This window comes from Erythrolamprus reginae, chromosome 3 (genome assembly GCF_031021105.1).
Source record: "Erythrolamprus reginae isolate rEryReg1 chromosome 3, rEryReg1.hap1, whole genome shotgun sequence".
NCBI lineage: Eukaryota > Metazoa > Chordata > Lepidosauria > Squamata > Dipsadidae > Erythrolamprus > Erythrolamprus reginae.
The window spans coordinates 220,839,093-220,859,559 of record NC_091952.1 but is presented as its reverse complement, the minus strand read 5'-3'; the positions used below and the strand labels follow the sequence as shown (position 1 = coordinate 220,859,559).

At 38.8% G+C, this 20,467-nt stretch overlaps 1 protein-coding gene across 1 annotated transcript; it reads right to left on the bottom strand.

Moving 5' to 3' along the window:
• On the bottom strand, positions 1 to 20,467 carry ZBTB10 (zinc finger and BTB domain containing 10). The gene is made up of 5 exons (XM_070747970.1): positions 19,433 to 20,467; positions 10,786 to 11,677; positions 5,020 to 5,157; positions 2,477 to 2,649; positions 1 to 1,337 (listed from the first exon to the last, which is right to left on the bottom strand). The coding sequence occupies exons 1-5, from the start codon at positions 20,417 to 20,419 to the stop codon at positions 1,032 to 1,034; spliced, it is 2,496 nt and encodes an 831-aa protein (XP_070604071.1). The 5' UTR covers positions 20,420 to 20,467; the 3' UTR covers positions 1 to 1,031.

Here is a 20,467-nt window from a genome sequence, read left to right as displayed (position 1 = left end):
TTCAGTTTGTGTTTACTTTAATGAAAAGCAAAGGGGCACAAAAAATAGACAGCCTTATGTCTAATTTTTCACATAACAAAAACTAGACAAGAGCAGACAAATTGGGCTGGACTATTAAAATCAAAAATATCAATTACACTTCTTTTCAGATTCTAGGTCTCTAAGCTTTGTGATGGATTGAGGTATACAGTAGTGAATAAAAGTAATAGCCAATAGAATAGTGCTAACAAAAACATAAATTAAAATATGGGCAGCCACGCCAAAAAGTGTCTAACACAAAATTCTTTAAGTGACAAGGAGAACATTTCTTTCATTCCAATCACAATCTTCCTTGCAATTTTAAATTATTAAATCATTATTAACATTTGGTGAAAGAGCTGTAGCATTTTGCAAATTCAAAAGTACTGAAACCTAAACAACAGAGGAAATTAAATATCAGTGATTAGGTTTCCAGGACTTGTCAGCTACCATATCCTGCCAAAATTAAGTGACACGGATTCATCTCATCCAGAAGCTGGATATTTGACATATTGGAGGAAGGGCAATGGCAAGAGAGGTGAGGTAAAGCCTCCTTTTAGGAAACGCGAGCCACTATGCCAGACTAGCCACTTTTGTTCAAAAACTATGATTGGAATCAAGGGAGCCATCTCCAAAAATTGTGATTTATTTCATCCATATTAAGAGACACATGAATGATTAACAAAGGCATAGTTCAGTACTATGCCAGATTAGGACCCAAATAGTAATATCCTATAAATAATAAAAATACATTTTTACTTTGATAATTGACTGTAGGTGTGAGGACTCTATATAATTCAACCAAATGACTGTATGCTGTACAGCCCTGTGCAAATATCTTTAAAAAAATTAATAATCCTTTTTTTTTGCTATAAGGCTTTAACCCTATAAATTTCACAGCAACATAACTCTCATCCAGGCTGTACCATATTTTTTCCAAGCCTTCAGTCCAAAAATTCAACATGGTCAGTCTGTATGACGTCAAAATAAAGCATCTATAAGATCAAATCTCCTCAGTCTTCTAAAGGCACACAGACTTCCCCAGATTCATCCCACCGAGTCTGGTCATTCTGTTCTTCTATATCATCAGGTAGCTCTTCATCAGCTTCCCCTACTTCATTTTCTTCAAACTCTTCATCTCTAGGAAAATCGGTGTCCTGTACCTGGTCTACTCCCTCTTGCGCTCCTGGCTGAGATTTGTCTGCACAGTCAACGCAAACACCGTAACGCCGAGATCCATGTCTTATTCCAACGCTGGCTGCTAACATGAAAATCTTCTTGCACACCATGCATTTATACTTCTTATCCTTTTTGTGAACCTGCATAAAGGATATAATTATTACATGAACAGATTTCATATAATTTATTTAAAAGGATTTAGGCTTTGTAATTAATCCAAACTTAGATTTTAATATACTTGAAAACCACAGTATGGCTACACTCATATCCAAATTCTGCACTTCACAAGCAGTGAAAAAAATACAAGCTTGTTACTTTGTTCTTGTTATATTTTGCAGCTCTTAGTTCAGCCCCAGTTCCTTAGTGAGTTGAATTATAAATTACTGTAGGAGGTAATTTGAAACCTAATATCAGAATTAAATATTAGTGACATGTCTCAACAATATTACTTCCTAAACCAGATATTCAGGCAGACTTTAAAAAGGAATGCCAATCTTAAATTTCCTTCAGTTCTTGGGAGTTAAAAGGAAATAAACTCTGACACCAGAATGTGGGAAATGGGCCATTTCTGGCCTCTGGAGGGCCTCAGAGGGGAGGCCGTTTTCACCCTCCCCAGGCTCCTAGAAAGGCTCTAAAGCCTGGGGAGAGCAAAAAATGGGTGTGCCATCGTGTGCTGGGAGGGGGGTCCCGCATGCATGTGCAGCCCCCCCCCCATGGCATTATGGGTGTGGGCACACTCACGCGCTCCCCCTGCACTCCCCCCCTTTTGGCACACGAACCAGAAAAGGTTCGCCATCACTGCTCTACCTATTCATCTAAATCTGGTTACTAGTTTATCTGCAATAGTAGCCTTCCTGAATAATGAACCAGAGAAGTATTTCCATTTTTGCAGTATTTAGAAAAAAAAATTGGGATAACTTTTATTAATTATCCAATTCATTAATTTTGAATGTCTAAACGTATTTTACAATCCTGGTCAGTCACCAGGACCAGAGATTTAGCCTTCCGAGTGTTCGGACTCATGCTGGAGCCCACCTCAAAGAACTTCTCACCATTATCCAATTATAGATGTTAGTTTGCCCAATAGGACACTATAATTCCAAATATTGCCACAGAAAATGCTGTAGCTTGAAGCAAGTTAATTGTAAACACTTTAATTGTAAATTGCACAATTGTGTTATCAGTTAGCAGCTTAATTCTATATGAAACATGATATACCAGGGTAATTCAATACAACAAATATTAAGTTTTATTGTAGCAAATTGTAGATGTTACATACCAAGGAATGTCTTTTTACATGTTCTCTACGAGTAAACAGTTTTCCACAAATATCACAGCTGAAAGACCTCACTCCTGTATGAATGAGCAAATGTCTCTTTAGTGTTCTTCTATATTTGGCTACATAGTTACAGTGTGGACACTTCAATTTATTCATGATTAGAGAAGAATCACCTAAAGATCCAAACAAAAGTAATTGAATAAGTTAGATCATTATTTTTCAAAATATAACAACATAATATAACACAGTGTTTATGTATGTATATACAGGTATAGAGCTAATCTGTGCATAGCCATAACACCCAAATTTATTTCACCCACATACCTTAGTATGTTTACTTATAACTAGTTCATTGACCTTCATTTCTAAGGTGTTAAATGACTTGACTTCTGAGAGACCAAGGTTAAACAGAACATAACAACAAAATGTTAGCAAAAATGTGATTTCCAACTGTTTAGTAACAACCTACATACAATAGCATACATGTACTTTCTGAAAAAAATTCCAGTGTTTAATTCGCCCATTTTCAAGGTCATCAGAAAAAAAATGATGACAATTGCATTTAAGTGTTTCAGTGGCTTGAAAGTATTTAGGTAATTATACTTATTGAATAAACAACATAAAGTATACATATTGGAAATTTTCTAATACAGTGATCCCTCGAGTATCGCGAGGGTTACGTTCCAAGACCCCTCGCGATACTCGATTTTTCGCAATATAGTGGTGCGGAAGTAAAAACACCATCTGCGCATGCGCGCCCTTTTTTTCCATGGCTGTGCATGCGCAGATGGTGTTTTTACTTCCGCACCTGGGAAGACCCAGGGAAGGTTCCTTCCGCCGCCCAGCAGCTGATCTGCTTTGCAGCGCCGCAGCAGCGAGGAGCCGAAGATCCGGGTTTCCCCGCCACCCACGCAAAGGGGAAACCCCGATCTTCGGCTCCTCGCTGCTGCCGCGCCCGCCGCTTGTCCGCCCGCCGCTTGTCCGCCGCCTGCCTGCCCGCCGCTTGTCCGCCCGCCGCTTGTCCGCCGCTTGCCTGCCCGCCGCTTGCCCGCCGCCTCGCTTGTCCGCCCGCCGCTTGTCCGCCGCCTGCCTGCCTGCAGCAGCAGTGAGCAGACGAAGATCCGGGTTTCCCCGCCGCCCACGCAAAGGGGAAAGCCCGATTCGGCTCCTCGCTGCTGCCGCTGAGCAAATCAGCTGCTGGGCGGCTGCGGCAGCAGCGAGCAGACGAAGATCTGGGTTTCCCCGCTGCCCACGCAAAGGGGAAACCCCGGCTCCTCGCTGATGCCCCCGCCCGCCCGCCCGCCGCCCGCCAGCAAGAGGGGGAGAGATAGAGAAAGAGAGAGAAGGAAAGAAAGATGAGAAAGTAAGGAAGAGAGTGACGTCATCGGGTGGAAAAATCGCGATATAGCGTTTCGCGAAGATCGAGATCGCGAAACTCGAGGGATCACTGTACATACAAAAAAAATTTCAGAAATGTTTCTGTTCAAGGTTTGCCAGAATGCTAATGCAGGTAGTCTTTCATTACATACATTTATTTAGTGGCCAAAGTCACAATGGCACTGAAAAAAGTGATTTATGATTGCTTTTTGTACAACTGCTGAAACATCCCCAAAGTCACATGATGAAAATTCATACCCTTGACAATTGACTCATATTTTTGATAGTTGTAATGTACCGGGGTCTAATCACCTTTTATGATCTTCTGACAAGTAAACTCAATGGGGAAGCCAGATTCACTTAACAACCATGTTACTAATTTAATAATCACAGAGATTCACATAGCAACTATGGCAAGCATGCAAGCAAGGTCATAAAATGTGGCAAAACTCACTTAACAACTATTTTGCTTAGCAACAACTGTTGGTCATAACTTGAGGACTACCTGTACTAAACCTGGCAAATAAAAGGCCCTCTAATTGAGTCCATCACTCATACATTTTCATAAGAAAAGAAGTTCAACCAAAATTTTAGAAAAAGCTAATCTCTAGAGATACTGTTTTCAATCAAAATGCTCAAAACTCTGTCCTCCCACATTGATCCACCAGTTTAAATTAAATTTTACGGATCCTGACATTTTAGAGTTCTTATTAAAAACCATGAAATTTGTTCACCATTAATATAAGATGAATTGTACCAAAGTCTTAAAACTTTTTAAAATTGCGCCAGAAATTCAAAATGGACATTTTTGAATTGTAGCAGACTTTAAGTACATTTTAAATTGTATGAACAAATGAAGATAATGACACACATATGATTAAATCCTCCAAATTCTGGGAAATCTGTAAAGACAGATTAGGAATGTTTTTCTTCTAGTTTGAGGGAAACATTCCCTCACAAAAAAATTTTATTAGAAGGGAAACATATGCCAAGACCTTCAGAATTCTTATGGTCCGTGGATCTGCAAAATTATCAACCAACAATAGATATCTTGCTTAATAATTACCATTGCAGATTCTTTGTACAGTTTTGGATTTTTTTGGAGAATGATGTTCACTTTTGATATAGTACAATTGTATTACTCTTGTATAAATAGATTTGCTCACCATTTTCCCAGTTTTCTTTGGGCCAGGATTCAGGTAGCAATCCATATTTGAAATCATTTGAAGTCCCTGGTAGCAACCCAAACTTGAAATCATTGGTGATACTAGGAAATATTCCAAACTTGAAATCATTTGAGGTACCTGTTATGAGATTTTAAAAAAAAAATTAAACAAAAGACATATTAATGCAAATAAATACTGATATTGTACATAAAAAGACAGACAAGTCCCACACTATGAGGCATATTGAGATTCAAGATTCAAAAGTGGTACATTAAAACTTGTATATGCTTTATGCATTAATTTCACATTTTTGAGATGCAAAATAGTGTACAAAAACCTGACCTGAGTTAATGTGAAAAACTTGAGCTGAGTTAATGTGAGTATGAGTAGTAATTTAAGTAATTAATTTGAGCATTATCTGGTTCTGTTTTACCTACTGCAACTAGAAAATTCTACATACAGTTCTACATTCAACACCCAGTCTAATCTGTAATTTATCATGGCTATTTCATAGAGAAAAGAAACCAGATCACTTAAGTTTCTGTTTCTATGAATTTTCTATTTGGCTATCAGGACTAACCAGAAGAACTTTCAGGGACAGAGCAAATAGAAGCATCTTTTGGTTGGCAGAAACTGATAGGAAGGCCTTAAAATGATGGAGGAATAGGGGAAATTTATAAATCAAGTTTTATTGTTTTACTGAGGAAAGCTAAGCTAAAATGGACCTGTTATTGAGACTAGAAGACCCTTAACAAATAAAATGAAATATTACAGTTAAAAGAGTAAATCCCAAATTGTTGACAAACCTAAAAAAATAGACTGAATAGATATAGAAAAATTAGTGCCCCCTTAAAATGTCTTGAGTAAGATATTACTAGCAATTGTATGTTTTGAATACAATTGCTAGTAATATCTTACATTTAAAAATCATTCAAATCTAACAGTGCTGCTTTATAATTTGAAATCAACACTATTATTTATTTTAAAATAGAGAAATGTTTCCCACAAAATGTCCCCTAACTCTCATGTAAGTCTCAAGATGTACACCAAAATAAATTACTATAGTAAATAATTGCTTCCAACATTCTTTTGCGAAAGCTTTAAATACAAAGTCCAATGTTGACTACTGGACTATTAGAGAACTTCGTGCATTGCAATAAATAAATTTTAAAATGTCTAAGCAATAGGTAATGTTACCTTGGTTTTTAGATAAATCATTCATAAACTAAAATTGCTTTAAAAGGTTCAAATCAGCTCTCATTTACCTGGCCCTAGTTAACTGAGCTAACTGAAATGTAGGAATTACTTTTCTCATATTGAATAATTTTATGTATGAAAAAGGAAACAAGCACACTTCCAAATTTACTTGACTACTCAAAATTTCTTCATAAATAAATAGGACTCATATGAAACTCAATATTCAATGAAGATATTAAAGGTAAAGATATGCAAAATGCAGAAAAAAAGCAAAAAAAAGTACATTAACTCTCATCAAATTTAACATAATAGAATAGAACTACAGTTTAAATCTAAAGCTTTAGTTTATTTATTTTGACTTCTTCCAATTATTAGATATTAATAGAAATTAATTAAAATGTTAACTTGGCAATCATGGGTAAAGTAAACAATCATTTAATTTGAATGTCTGCCCAGAAACAGTCAGGGCTGGTTATCTGGGCAAATGTGTTATATGACCCATTTGTCAAAGAGGGAGGAGTTACAATCTATTTCCAACATTCTTTCAGCTGTTCTTGGCATGTGTCCTCAGAGTAGGTAACAGGAATGAAAACCTAGAAACCTATCATCACAAACTTCAACTAATGAATTAGTGAAGTCAGTTGTAATGAGTGAATGAAGAACGAATACTGAGCTTCCTCTTATTTTCTATAGGCACTTTATACTCTAAATATCTCACATCAGTTACAAAAAGAACAAAGGAAAAGGCACTGGCTTGATTTCCTTAAAGCATAGCAATTTAGTACGGTTTGGTTGAAACTAACAATCTCTTCCAACAATCCTTACATCCATATCTCCTCTGCCTTTAATAGAAATATAATATGTCTTTCAAGTTGGAATAAGTGACTTCATGTCCATGTACAGTGGTACCTCTTCCTAAGAACGCCTCTACTTAAGAACTTTTCTAGATAAAACCGTGTGTTCAAGATTTTTTTGCCTCTTCTGAAGAACCATTTTCTATTTAAGAACCCAAGCCCAGAAAAAATTCCCAGGAAATTTGAGAGCGGCAAAAAGGCCAGGCCAGTTTCCTGCCACTCCCCCTGGGTTTCTCTCTCTGGCGCAGTGTATGGGAAGCAGCCTTGCACCGGGTGTATGGGAGGCGCGTGCTCCTCCTCGCCGCCTCAGAGTCCCTCTTTTTTTTTCTTTTTTAGCCTCAAAGTTTTGGATTTTTTTGATTCCCCTCACCTCATCTTCTTCCTTCGGCAGAGACTGTCCTCCTCCTCTTCCTCCTCCTCCCACTTAAATTCCGAGCTTTTATCTCTTTCCTAATGAGTTTGCACGCATTATTTGCTTTTACACTGATTCCTATGGGAAAAATTGCTTCTACTTACAAACTTTTCTACTTAAGAACCTGGTCACAGAACGAATTAAGTTCTTAAGTAGAGGTACCACTGTATTTTGGCGGGGAGTAATCAGTGATTTGCCATTATAAGTAATGCTCAAGTTATTACCATAATCGAGCCTGCCCAATTTTTAGAAACATTTTGCAGTGATTATGAAGCAAATGCAGTTGTTGAAATTTTAAAATGTATTATTTTAATTGATTATTGTATTACGTTATTTTTAATTATGCTGTTTTAATTTTGATTGGGAACTATCCAGAGTGTGATATGGGTGACTTTATAATTGTTTTAAATAAATAGTTATTTCCTTGTACCTTTATTTCACAATTAATCTTTTTTAACTGGACGAGCAGTGAAAGGATTCCTAAACAAGCATTACTGCATTGTTTAGTTAAAACTCACCCCAATGATTTCAATGTATTTTTGGTTTAAGCCCCCTCCCCCAGCAACCTCATATTTTTGGGTCTGGAATATTTATAATGTATAGAAACGTTCTGGGATGAAATACAGCTGTGTTCATTGAAGCTTTTTCCTTCCTGGCTTAATTCTAAGACAGGAAGAAGCGAAGCACAACTATACTGTTTTATACAGGTAGTCCTGAACTTAGGGCCATTGTTTAGCACTGTTTGAAGTCACTGAACAAACAACATTACATGAACAATAATCATATAATCAAAATTTGGACACGAGCTGCAAGCATTTACAACTGCAGGGGTACTTCAACTACCTCTCACCCACCTGACTTTCCCTTTTTATACCCTTTTTGTGAGGCAGCTGCTGGCTACACAAGGTTTTCTTTCCAAGGTCTCACAGAGCAGTTTCCTCACAAGTTCTGAAGATGATGGTGCACTCTGTGGTTCCAGCTTACTCACAAAGGGCCAGTGCTGACACACCTTGTCAGCCAAAGGAGCAAGATGATGGAAAAGTCAGCTGGGGTGGTGAATACCAGGGGTCCTCAAGCCCTGGGCCGCAGACTGGTAAGGTCTGTTGGGCCTTACCAGGCTATGCAAATGGCAAGGCAAGTGTGTGAAACTTCATGGAGCCAGGAAGGTTGAGGATCACTGATGTAAAGGGTGGCAGAGGTTATTGAACTGGGGCTTGCCAGGGTGCAATGCCTTTGTACATTGTTGCTGAGCTCCATGGTTCAAAGTGGCATCCTGGCACACTGCAATTCTGGGACTGCAAAATGTTCCAGAGTTGTGTACCAGAAGCCCCTTTGGCCAGACTGGGGCAGGCTTCGCAAAACACAAAGGGACTTGTGTCTGCAGCTCAAAAGGCCATGGTGCCAGAAACTCCCTTTATATTTGCACCAAGCCCAGCCGAGCCTGGCCCAGCAATGCAGCACAATACATGACATGCTACAGCTGCAAAAGTGTTATATTCCCAATGATATGGCACACCAGAAACTCCTGAGCAACAGCAAATTGTTAGCCAAGCTTTCCTGAGCTTGTGCCCTATCATAATCCCCCTTATGTGGCTGCACCAATCCTCTCAGACCTATACCAAACACACACAGCACCTTTGCTCACCTGGAGCTCCCACCTCTTACTGTTTAAGCACCTGTGAGATTTGGGTTATGAAGGCAATTGGGACTGCAGGTGATACATTCAAATGATGCAACAGGCTACAACTGCACTGCTTCACTATGGAAATTCCAGTCCTAACTCTAGTTGTAAGTCAAGGATTAACTCAAATTACTCTTAGTATGTTGAATTCTTCAAATAACCTTTGCTCAATATTTAAAGAATATAAAAATATTTCTTTTAATTATCAGATAATAACACTTAAGACTTAGACTTACATACTGCTTCATAATGCTTTACAGCATTCTCTAAGCAGAGTCAGCATATTGCTCCCAACAATCTGATCCCTCATTTTACAGATCTGAGAAGGATAGAAGTTTAAGTAAACCTTGAGCTGGTCAAGATCGAATTCCTGGCAGTTGGCAGAGTCAGCCTGCTATTATTATTATTATTATTATTATTATTATTATTATTATTATTATTATTCATTAGATTTGTATGCCGCCCCTCTCCGTAGACTCGGGGCGGCTCACAACAATAATAACACAATATATAACAAATCTAATAATTAAAAGTCATTAAAAACCCCTTATTAAAACAATACTGCATTCTAACCACTGTACTCATAATGGTGGTAATATGGGGGAAACTTTATAAAGTTGAAGGAAAAATCCCATAGTCTCTATGAAAATGCGTTAAATGATACAGGAAAAAATGTTGCTGGATTCAAGTCTCCCTTAAATGTACCTTGGTAATTTCTACTATTAACTTTTAAAATATATTTCTAGATTTGCTGTGTTTCCTGTTTTTCCTCAGCTAATTATACTAAGATGTTTAAATATCTTCATAAACAGTATAATATATTAAGATTGGCTTTATTTTATTTAAAAGCATACACTTCTAAATTATAAGTAGTACAAAATACAATTCTATGTGTCACTTATTTTACATTACCAAACTATTAGAATTAGGATCTGATTTCAAATACTATACACTTTTCAGTTTCTCCCAAATGCCATTTGTCTGTTAGTGACAGGAATATAAACCAGATTTCAAAGATTTGATTTTTTTTTCTTCCTCTGAATATGCTGGCTATTGATGCTCCTAACAAAGCACTCTTATATCCTGTAGATAGAAACCAGATCTAGGTTGAAAAGAAGTACGTTTTTTTTTAAAGCAAATTGAACTGAACTGTCAAAAACGGTATTATCATATATGCCTGCACTCTGCATGTTATAAAATATGCTAATAATTTTGGAAGTTTAGAATATTTAGTACTGATTCTGTAATCTTCTAAACAGAATTCTTCAATTGTAAACATTATTACAAAGAAACTGTTTTGGAAAGGAAGTTTAGACATTTTAGTATAAATATGCGACATTAGCGCTATCTTTCCCTCTATAGTATAGTTTTTGTAATTCTGCAGTAAAACCAATAGCTTCAATCTTCATACCTGAGATTTATTCTATATGTTCATTTAAAAAAGAGCTGCACATTCTATGATCTATATGTAAATGACTCAATGATTTCAAAATTAAAAGAGAAAAGGATGCATTTATATGTCAGTAGAAACATTAAAAAATGTTAGGATCTGAAACTTTGAAAAAATAATTTTGTTGCTTTAATTAATTGTAACGTTTGATATCCATCATGCCAGCATTTACCTGCTACTTCTTCTTTGATAAACTGCAGATCTTCTTCTGGATATTGTACTGAAGTTTGAGTAGCTGAGCAATCTTCTAACGGCTCATCATTACTGGGTGGTATATTGTAAACAAATCTTTTTGCACCTGGGTTTTTCCTTCTTGTTTTTCCGGGTTCATGAAGCGATTGTCCCTGTGAACTCATATCATTCCACACAAAGACCTTTCCTTCACCTTGAGATTCATTTTCAGCCATTTCAGGTGAACTGTCCTGGACCCAATCATTAATTTGGTAGTTTTCAGACTGGCTTTCATCAATGCAGTAGCCATCATTTTCAGTTTTTATGTTGCTTGCCAAGTTAGTTAGATTTCTTGTGGCCCAAAAACTAGCAACTTTCTGATCCCTTGAAGATAACCCATCTCTAGTCACTGATCTTCTATTATAATCCACAACTACAGCTTCTGGGGCTTCTGATTTTATGCTTATATTTAAGGCATCTTTGATAAAATTACGACAGGACTGCACAACCTCTGTCATCTGAAGGTAGCTGGCCACTGACATAACTTCAATTGCATTCTGGCTTGTAAGCACAAGGTTACCAGAGTATAGAAAGTCCAAGATGACAGAAAAGCCTTGAACAGCAACAACATCTAAGTAGGTAACAGTGGTTTGGTTACGATTTTCTTTGTTTGTAAAGCAATACAGAGTCTTGAAGAAACGGCTGCCTGCAACCAGAATATTTTTGTGAGCTCTGAAGACTCTTCCACTCACCACAATATTGACATCACAGAGAATGCCTTTTTTTCTTTGCTCATTTAATTCTTGCAATAGTTGATAGCAGTAAGAGTTCTCATTTGGCCTAATATTATAATCACAGTCTCTCTCAGCAAATTCTGAAGTTAATTCAGATTCCTGTAATTAAGAGAAGAGGAGGGAATTAAGATTATACATTTGAATTTAGGCTTTATTGGTTTTAAATTCTAAATGATATTTTTAGGATTAAACAACCCAATTCTAAAATATTATTGCTTTCTTTATAATATTTTATAGTTTAGTCCATTGCCATATATTTCCAATTCAACAAAGCAAATAGTGAAATTAATTTTATCACACACCAAATGTGATGACAGATAGTTCTCAACTTACAACCACAAATGACCCCCAAATTTATATTGCTAAGTGAGAGATTTGTTAAGTGAGTTTTGCCCATTTCACAGTTGTTAGTGAATCACTGCAGTTGTTAACCATGCCAGAAGATCAGCCAGCCAGCCAGCTGATTGTTATGCACGCATGCGCACTAGTAAACAGAAGAATAGCTGTCCAGTGCACATGCGTTTTATCAGAAAAGGGAAGTTTATTTCATGACACGTGCTCTTCCTCTTATCAGGCATGAGCAACAACCATCCCATCAACACCCGCTGCCCAGGACCCAAGTTGGATGCAGTTCATGTCGACAAAGTGGCATTGCCTCTTTGCCTGCACCGCTGCCTCTTTGCAGAGGTAGCAGCGGCTTCTCTTCCTCCTGCCAGCTTCATTGTAAACTTCGGGGTTTGCCTTATGGGGGGAGAGAAAGGTCCTGGGAGGAGGGGAAACTCTTTGCAGAGGTAGCAGCGGCCATCTCTCATCCAATGGAATGGGAGGGAGAATTCCCAATCCAGTCAAGATTGTCTTCCACCTCTCCCTCATTGGCTGCTGCATATCCATAAGCAAAGCAGAGCGATGGTCCATGGGCAGCGCAGCAGCAGCAGGCTGGAGGGCTCGTTCCTCCACAGTCCTGCTGGCTGGTATGGCTGGCATACACTGCCGAGAGCATGAGGCTGGCAGGAGCCACTTCTGCCTCTGCAAAGGCAGGCATTTGCACCAGCAAAGTTTGGTCCAAAATGGGGTGCACAGAGCGCATGCGTGGTGGAGTGCTGGCATGGACATGTACTTTTGGTACATGATGACAAAAGGTTTGCCATCACTGGCATAGAATATTGATAATTGGAGTACATCTAATAGTTCAGCAAATAAAATTCTGCTTTGACTGGGTTCCAAAGTTACTTTTGCATAAGAAGTTACTACCATGAAAAGCTGCTTGTATGGGTTAATTTATTTCCCCTTAAATGCATTATTTCATAGCTCACTGATAAATCTGCTAATTTACTAAAGTGCTTTCTTAATGAAGGACTCTTTCTTAGCTGCTATGTATTTTTTACTTTTAGCACTTGGCACTTAAATTTTAAAACATTTTGTTATTGTTGTACAATACATGTTTTTGTTATTGCTGGCAATTGTATTCAATGTTATTTTCTTTCCCAGAGTCACTTGTTGAGCTGAGTGATCATACAAATTAAATAAATACATTAAAAATTGTTCATAGATTGGAAATCTCGTGTTTACTTTATTATAATCACAGTTAAACAGACATAGAAACATAGAAACATAGAAGTCTGACGGCAGAAAAAGACCTCATGGTCCATCTAGTCTGCCCTTATACTATTTTCTGTATTTTATCTTAGGATGGATATATGTTTATCACAGGCATGTTTAAATTCAGTTACTGTGGATTTATCTACCACGTCTGCTGGAAGTTTGTCCCAAGGATCTACTACTCTTTCAGTAAAATAATCACAGTAAAATAATCACAAATAATCAGACCATCCCTAATCTTGATATAGGAGATATAGGTGATGCAGAATATGGCAATACTGAAAGCAATAATTGAGATTCAAAAGACAAAATGCAATTTGGCATGTGAATCAGTGCTCAAGCAGCAACTGTCAGATAAATCCCTTGCATGTTTTATGTCAGTTGCAGAGTGACTGTGAATCCAAGAAAAGTTGCAGATGCTTTAGTTTTCCTGACTAATGCTACGTCAACAGTAATGCATCTGAATGCACAACCCTATGATGCATAATATGTGTTGTATATTAAACATTTACACATCTGAGACCGCCTTCTACCTCATAGTTCCCAGCGACCGATAAGGTCCCACAGAACTGGTCTCCTCCAGGTCCCATCAGCTAAACAGTATTGGCTGGCAGGCCTGGGGGGAAGGGTCTTCTCTGTGACTGGCCCAGCTCTCTGGAACAAACTACCCTCTGAGATCCGGACTTCCCCCACTCTATTGACCTTCCGGAAAGCATTGAAAGCCTGGCTTTTCCGGCAGGCTTGGGGCCGTTGATCTCGCAATTTTACAAAGTCTAGCCTTGAATGATATGTTTGTATGTGATTTTTTTTCTCTTAATCCTTTATGATGTTTTAAAATGTATTTTATATCCTGTTGTAAGCCTCCCAGAATCCTTCGAGAGTTGGATGGCATAGAAATACAATAAACAAACAAACAAATAAATTTTCACTGACAATTGGTTAATTAATATTGAACAAAATTAAAGTTTCTTCCCCGGAATATTGGTGCTTACTGAAAATTTAAAAACCATTCCAGAAGAAAGCAGTGACAAACATGGTAACATTTTCAAAGACACTGTATTAATACGGTTACTAGAAATTAAGATCATCTTGAATATCCTTTAAAAATAACCACAATACCATTACTATACTATACTATGACAAAAGAGCCTTGTATCTGTGTAAAAGACTGATAATATATAGTTAATAATATTTAGAACCATAATTCATTTGTGGCTGTACAGACTCCACTTTTGAGGGCACCAAAGCAGGTTTTTTTCTTTCATTCTACCAATAATACATGGAGAAATGGCTTGAAGGTGCCTCCTCCTAATATTAAAATTAATTTCTGTTCTGAGTTGAAATATTTTAAAATAAAACTTGAATATAATATTGTAATGGTTCATTTTCAATATTATGTATTATTTGAAATGTTTTCTGTGAGAAATTTTACCAGAGTTGTGCTGTCTCAGTTCATTGATTCCCTACTGCTGTTTATTATGACAACTATATATCATGTTTCCCTTTTGTTTTTCTATTGTCCTTTTAAACTTCCAGATAGCCTAGTGAGGAATAAAACACAGCATTTGTAATTGAAACATATTTTTCTAATCTTCAATTTGGGACCTTCAAAATTTTGGGGTACTAAATTCATAATTTAGACAGTATAAGGGATACAAGCTTTGGGAAAATTACTATTTTACCCTGTATCCTAAACTTCAAAACACAGTTTCAGTAACTATCATTAATCAAACAGCTCATTCAATCCCACTAACTGATATATACACATTTTTGGTAAAAAGTGTTAGAAGTATCAGACATTATCCATTCCATAAGAACCAAGCTTTTTTAATTCTGATAATCCATATTATCAGATTATCATATAATCATATTTATTCCATATTTATTATGTATGACATAAATATGAAGCAAAGTTTGTTACTATCTGCTATTTGGTTAAAAACATCCTAGTTGTATAGTGAAGACAGTGTTCCTTCAAGATGTCTGGTATGCAAGAGGTACAAATAGGAGGATTTTAATTAGCTTAACAATCTAATCCCTAACCTGATTTTCATATCCAAGCCCTAAGATTGAAGACTTATACCCTACATCTATTTTAAGGAACCTTAAACTGAAGAATGAGTTCATCTTCTTGTTATCAACTGTTATACTGCAATTTAAAAAAATAGTTGATGTTAATATAAATGCAGGTACTAATGAAATACAGGGAAGTATTGCATGCTAAGGGACATACACAAAGCACCGAAAATAATTTAATATTGTTTCAAAAATTCAATATACAATCTGGATTTTAACAAAATGTAATTTGAAATTTGAGAAAAAGGTTTTTAACTATAATGATTAAAAAGTTGGAATCAACCAGTGAAAACCGTATCTCACCAGGAAATCCCTTAAATTTTTAGTTGGCTATTAAAGCCCACAAAAATTTATGATTATTCTTTCTTTCTTTCTTTCTTTCTTTCTTTCTTTCTTTCTTACTTTAATTCGATTTCTAGGCTGTCCTTCTGATACTCAGGGTGGCTTACAACATAACACAGAACAACAGGAAAAATCAAAGTTAATTAAAACAGTTAAAAACAGCCTAAAACTTTAAACATCATAATCAGTGTATCACACACAACTCAATCACACTTCCACCAATCAAAGAGTAAAAGAGGCTGAAGCAGAATGACCAAGCTAAACAGCCTCAAACCTTCTGGCATAAATATGTTTTTAAGCTTTTCCGGAAGGCCGGAAGAGTGGGAACTGTGCGAATCTCTTGGGGGAGTTAATTCCAGAGGGCAGGGGCTGCCACAGAGAAGGCTCTTCCCTTAGGGCCTGCCAGCTGGCACTGTCTGGCTGACAGGAGCTGGAGAAGGTCAACTCTGTGGGCCCTGACCATTCGATGGGATACTATACCTCATGTTTGTTCACAGCAATCTAATTGTGTATCTGGCATTGTATAATGTGGGAATATAGCAAAACAGAACATGAACTTAGTAAAAACATTCCATTTTTTCTTTGGATCGTAAGTACAGTACAATAAGAAATGTATATTTGATTGCACTGAAAAATATTTCGCAAATTCAGGGCAATAGATAATCGTTTGCTCTCCCCTTCATCCTGAAATAAATCACACTTCACCACCAGTCTTCCCATCTTTCTAAGGCAATGCTTCTCCTCTCTGGCAACTTTATGGTGTGCTTGGACTTCAAGTCCCCAAATCTGCAGAATACCGGGAATTGCCGCCCTGAGTCTGCGGAGAGGGTGGCATAGAAATCAAACCAAATAAATAAAATAAATAAATAAACTAGAGTCCATTCATCATAAAGTTACTAAGGTTGAGAAACACCGTTCTAAAGAAATGTACACTTGAGCTATTAGCACATCCTTCTTCAGTACCTCTCAGCAATACCTCTAGCATACTTCTAAGATACAAATTTGGAGAAAATGGGATATGCTGAGAGAACAGCAGCAATTCATATGTGTATAGTCTCTGACAAGGTATGAGGAGGTATTAATATAGTGCAGTGAATCACCAGAACTTAATACTAACAAGTGAATGAATTTAAAATTGGCAAGAAAAGTTACTTAAATATTAGTTTAGATCAAATTTCCTATTGAAAAAAGTATTTATTAAACAATGGTCATCAACATCAAAAAATGTTAATTTAGTACTGAATAATAGTGTTTACTCTACTTAAAACTGAAAGCAATTGTAATCCAGCACCAAACTGGGGAACCCAATTTACATGATTTCTTCTATCACCTTGTGTTTTCTGTTTTTTAAATGTTTTATCAACATTTTGTTAAAATAAAGGAAATCACTTAAATCATTCTAAAGACAAAACAGGACCTACCACATTACTGGGTGAGCTAACAGAACTTAAATATTGAGACTGTTTTTAGTTTGTATGAAGCTATATGGCAGTGATGGTGAATCTGCCAAAACTACATGCGTGCGTGCAACAGCACTCCCGCATGCCAGCACCCACAATGCAATACACACCCTGCGCATGTATGCACACACCTGTGCACATATGTGCCGCACCATGCATGTATATATCCACCACGCATGCGCTCCCCTGCATCCAATTTTGGACCAACCTTTGCCAGTACGAATGCCTGCCTTTGCAGAGGGAGCTGCGGCTCCTACCAGTCTTGCGCTCTCGGCAGTGTATGTCAGCCATACCAGCTGGGAGGGCTATGGATGAACAAGCTCTCCAGCCTGCTGCTTTTTCCGTTTACTAGGGCGCACGCATGCGTAACTATCAGCTGGCTGGCCTTCCGGTTTCTGGCACAGCCGCCTGAGGGAAGCCCAGCTGATAGTCTTGTGTACATGTGCACCAGTAACCATAGGCACGCGCTGGAAAACCCATCCCATAGCTTCACCATCATGGCTATATGGCTTAAAAGAAATAATTATAATGAAGCATAAGAAGGGACAATTAAAATAGTGAAAAGAACCAGATAAAACTATTGGAACTTACAACTTTAGGAGAAATCAAGTGTCCATTAGGGCACAATGCTTAGTTTAGATACAAAGAAACCAACTTCAGATCCCCAAGTTTTGATGTTTCTTTGGATCCCATTAGGTTAAGTCATTCCATATAAGGATAATAGTTCATATTCATATCTGGGTACATAATTGACTCGCTATAAATTTAAAATGATCTAATTGTTCAATATTCAAAAGCTGAATGCGAAGTCTACTTTCACACATTTGTAATTTCTTCTCTTAATTTATTCACCTTCAAAAGTTTATTATTAAACTAAATGTTTTCAATTGTTTTAAATGTAGCAATTTTTATCACATTATTGTTATATTTTTATTTTGCCTTTCCTCCAGTGACTCTAAGAGGAATATAGGAATTCTCTTCTATTTTTCTCACAATCATCTTTTCCCACAATCATCTTATGGGGTAGAAAAGTTCATAAGTCCTTTCATGAACTTCCACAATTGAGAATGGACTTGAACTTGCATCCAACATCTTACTATACAAACACAGACATTTGGCTTTAATGAGAAGGAAAATGGAAAGATAACTGAAATTTGATAAGTTTAACACATATATTTTCAGATGAAGAAATATAATTGACTTTAGTCTCATTTTTGTTGCCTCTGATGTATTGTTCAGTGAGCTGTTTTCTAAGCAGAAAAATTCACATGACACAAAAAGTTAAAAAACACACACCTTAGCATTGTTAATAACAGAAACTTCAGCACATTTGAAAATATCAAGGATTACAAAGTAGAGGTACATAATGCGCCAAGTTCCATTCTAAAAACATACATGAGTAAATAGAATGAGAACAGAACACCTTGCCTGCACTGCTTTAAAAGTAGTGCTCTTTCCTCTGGATCCTATAACGCCAGAAAAACACTGATGCTTTGAAGAGTTACAGATAGGTACAAATTCTGCCCGCCAAAACAATTTTACTTGAAATATAGTGCAAAAATGTATTTTTCAAGAACACTCAAGATTTTTGAAAGACAGTTTCAATAACTATACTGTATATATATATATTCCCATTATGAATAAACCTTACTGTGCTTATGGTAAATGGGCAAAAAGGATAGTTTGCACCACATGGTATAACACAGTGCCAAATACAGGGAGTACAAAATATATTAGACCTTACATTCACAAACCTTATACCAACCAAATAGATCAGGGGTTCACAACCTTTTTTTTTGCCCATGCCCCACCTAAGCATCCTTAAAATCCTCATGCCCCCTTCCCCCACATATAAGTCTTACTATTCAAAAAGTGAACTCCTACTCAAGTGGAGGAAGCCTAAAAAGGACCTTAACTTGATTTAAACAAGGTTCCAATTACCCCTATTAAAAATCAAATTGACCCCCTGTGGGGCGTGGGCCCCATGTTGGGAACCAGCAAAATAGATACTGAGGCCTGGACTTGTACCCCCCCCCCCTCCCACAATCAACATAAGTCATTGCTTTAAGAAATACTAAAGGTAACAATTATTGAACCTCAAAACTGTTACATGCCAACCCTTAAACTTTCAGTCAAAGCTATAGATTAAGTTTCCTTAAAATCAGAGAGCAGAATGAATTCCTTATTAGGGGGAGACCACCAATCAAGATTATGAAAGGCCCTCAAAAAAAGCCCTTTGAAGTCATTCATACAAGGCAGTCTGCCTGACAAGGCTCTCCAAGGAAAAGGAGGACAGGAAGATTTCTTTCCCCCTACCACCGCTGTCCGGTAGACCACGTTTCTCTTCCTCCCCTCCCCCTGACCCAATTCAACTTACCTGCTCAGCAGTAACTGGCTCATTGAGGCGATGCTCAGCTGACAGATGATGCCTGAGAAATAGGGCACGTTTATAATTGCGGGTACCCTTGCAGAGATCGTCGTGACCCCCGCCGCTGCTGTTGTTGCTGCTGCCGTCTGTAGACGAGGGGGTAGGGGCGGCAGCCGTGCACCAAACACAGGACACCAGTCCCGTCTTCTGACAGTACTGTAGCCACGGGAACTCCTTCAGCCAGCAGCTCTGGAAGGAGACGTGCAGCTTCTGCAGGAGGGACTTGGGCCGGGTTGCCAGCGGAAAGTGTTGGATACTCTCCCCCTCCCCCGCGCCTACGCTGTTGACCTCCGCCTCGTCCCCCCCAGACCGCCTGCTGCTGCTGCAGCTGCCGCCCTCTGCGCCGCTGCCATCGCCCAGGCTGCCCCCCTCGCCGTCTTCCTCGTCCTCGCTGCTGTCGCTCAGCGACCCCCCGTCCTGCACCAGCTCTTTCCCCTCCAGCAGCCCCTCCAACTCCAGCTCCTCCTCCTCCCCGCCGCCGCCACCCCGCCCGTTCAACGGCCGCCGCGGCCAGCCCGCCCCGTCGCAGCCATTGTTTGAGGTGGCCGCCACCAAGCCCCCGCCACGGAAGGCCAAGGTCCGGCGGTTCCTCTCGGCGAACATGGGGCCCACCGGGGCAGGGGCGGCTGGGGCAGCGCCCGCCGGAAGGGTGGGCGAGAGGTCTTTCCCGGCACTGTCCGCGGCCTCCACCTCGGCCACCTCCAGCTCCACGGTCTCCAGCTCCACTTCCTCCTCCACCCCCTGGCCGTTCAACTGCTCGGCTTCCTGACGGACCCAGGCCTCGCCCTGCCCACCGCTGCCACCGCTCCCGTTGCTGCCGTTAGCTGTCGGGCCGCCGCCGCCGCCGCCACCACCTATATTGGCGGCGGCGGTGGCGGCGCTGACCAGGCCTCCCCCCCGGAACGCCAAGGTCCTGCGGTTCATCTCGGCGAACATGGCGGGCGACCGCGCGCCCCCCCGCCCGCCTGTCTCCCTCCCTCGCGG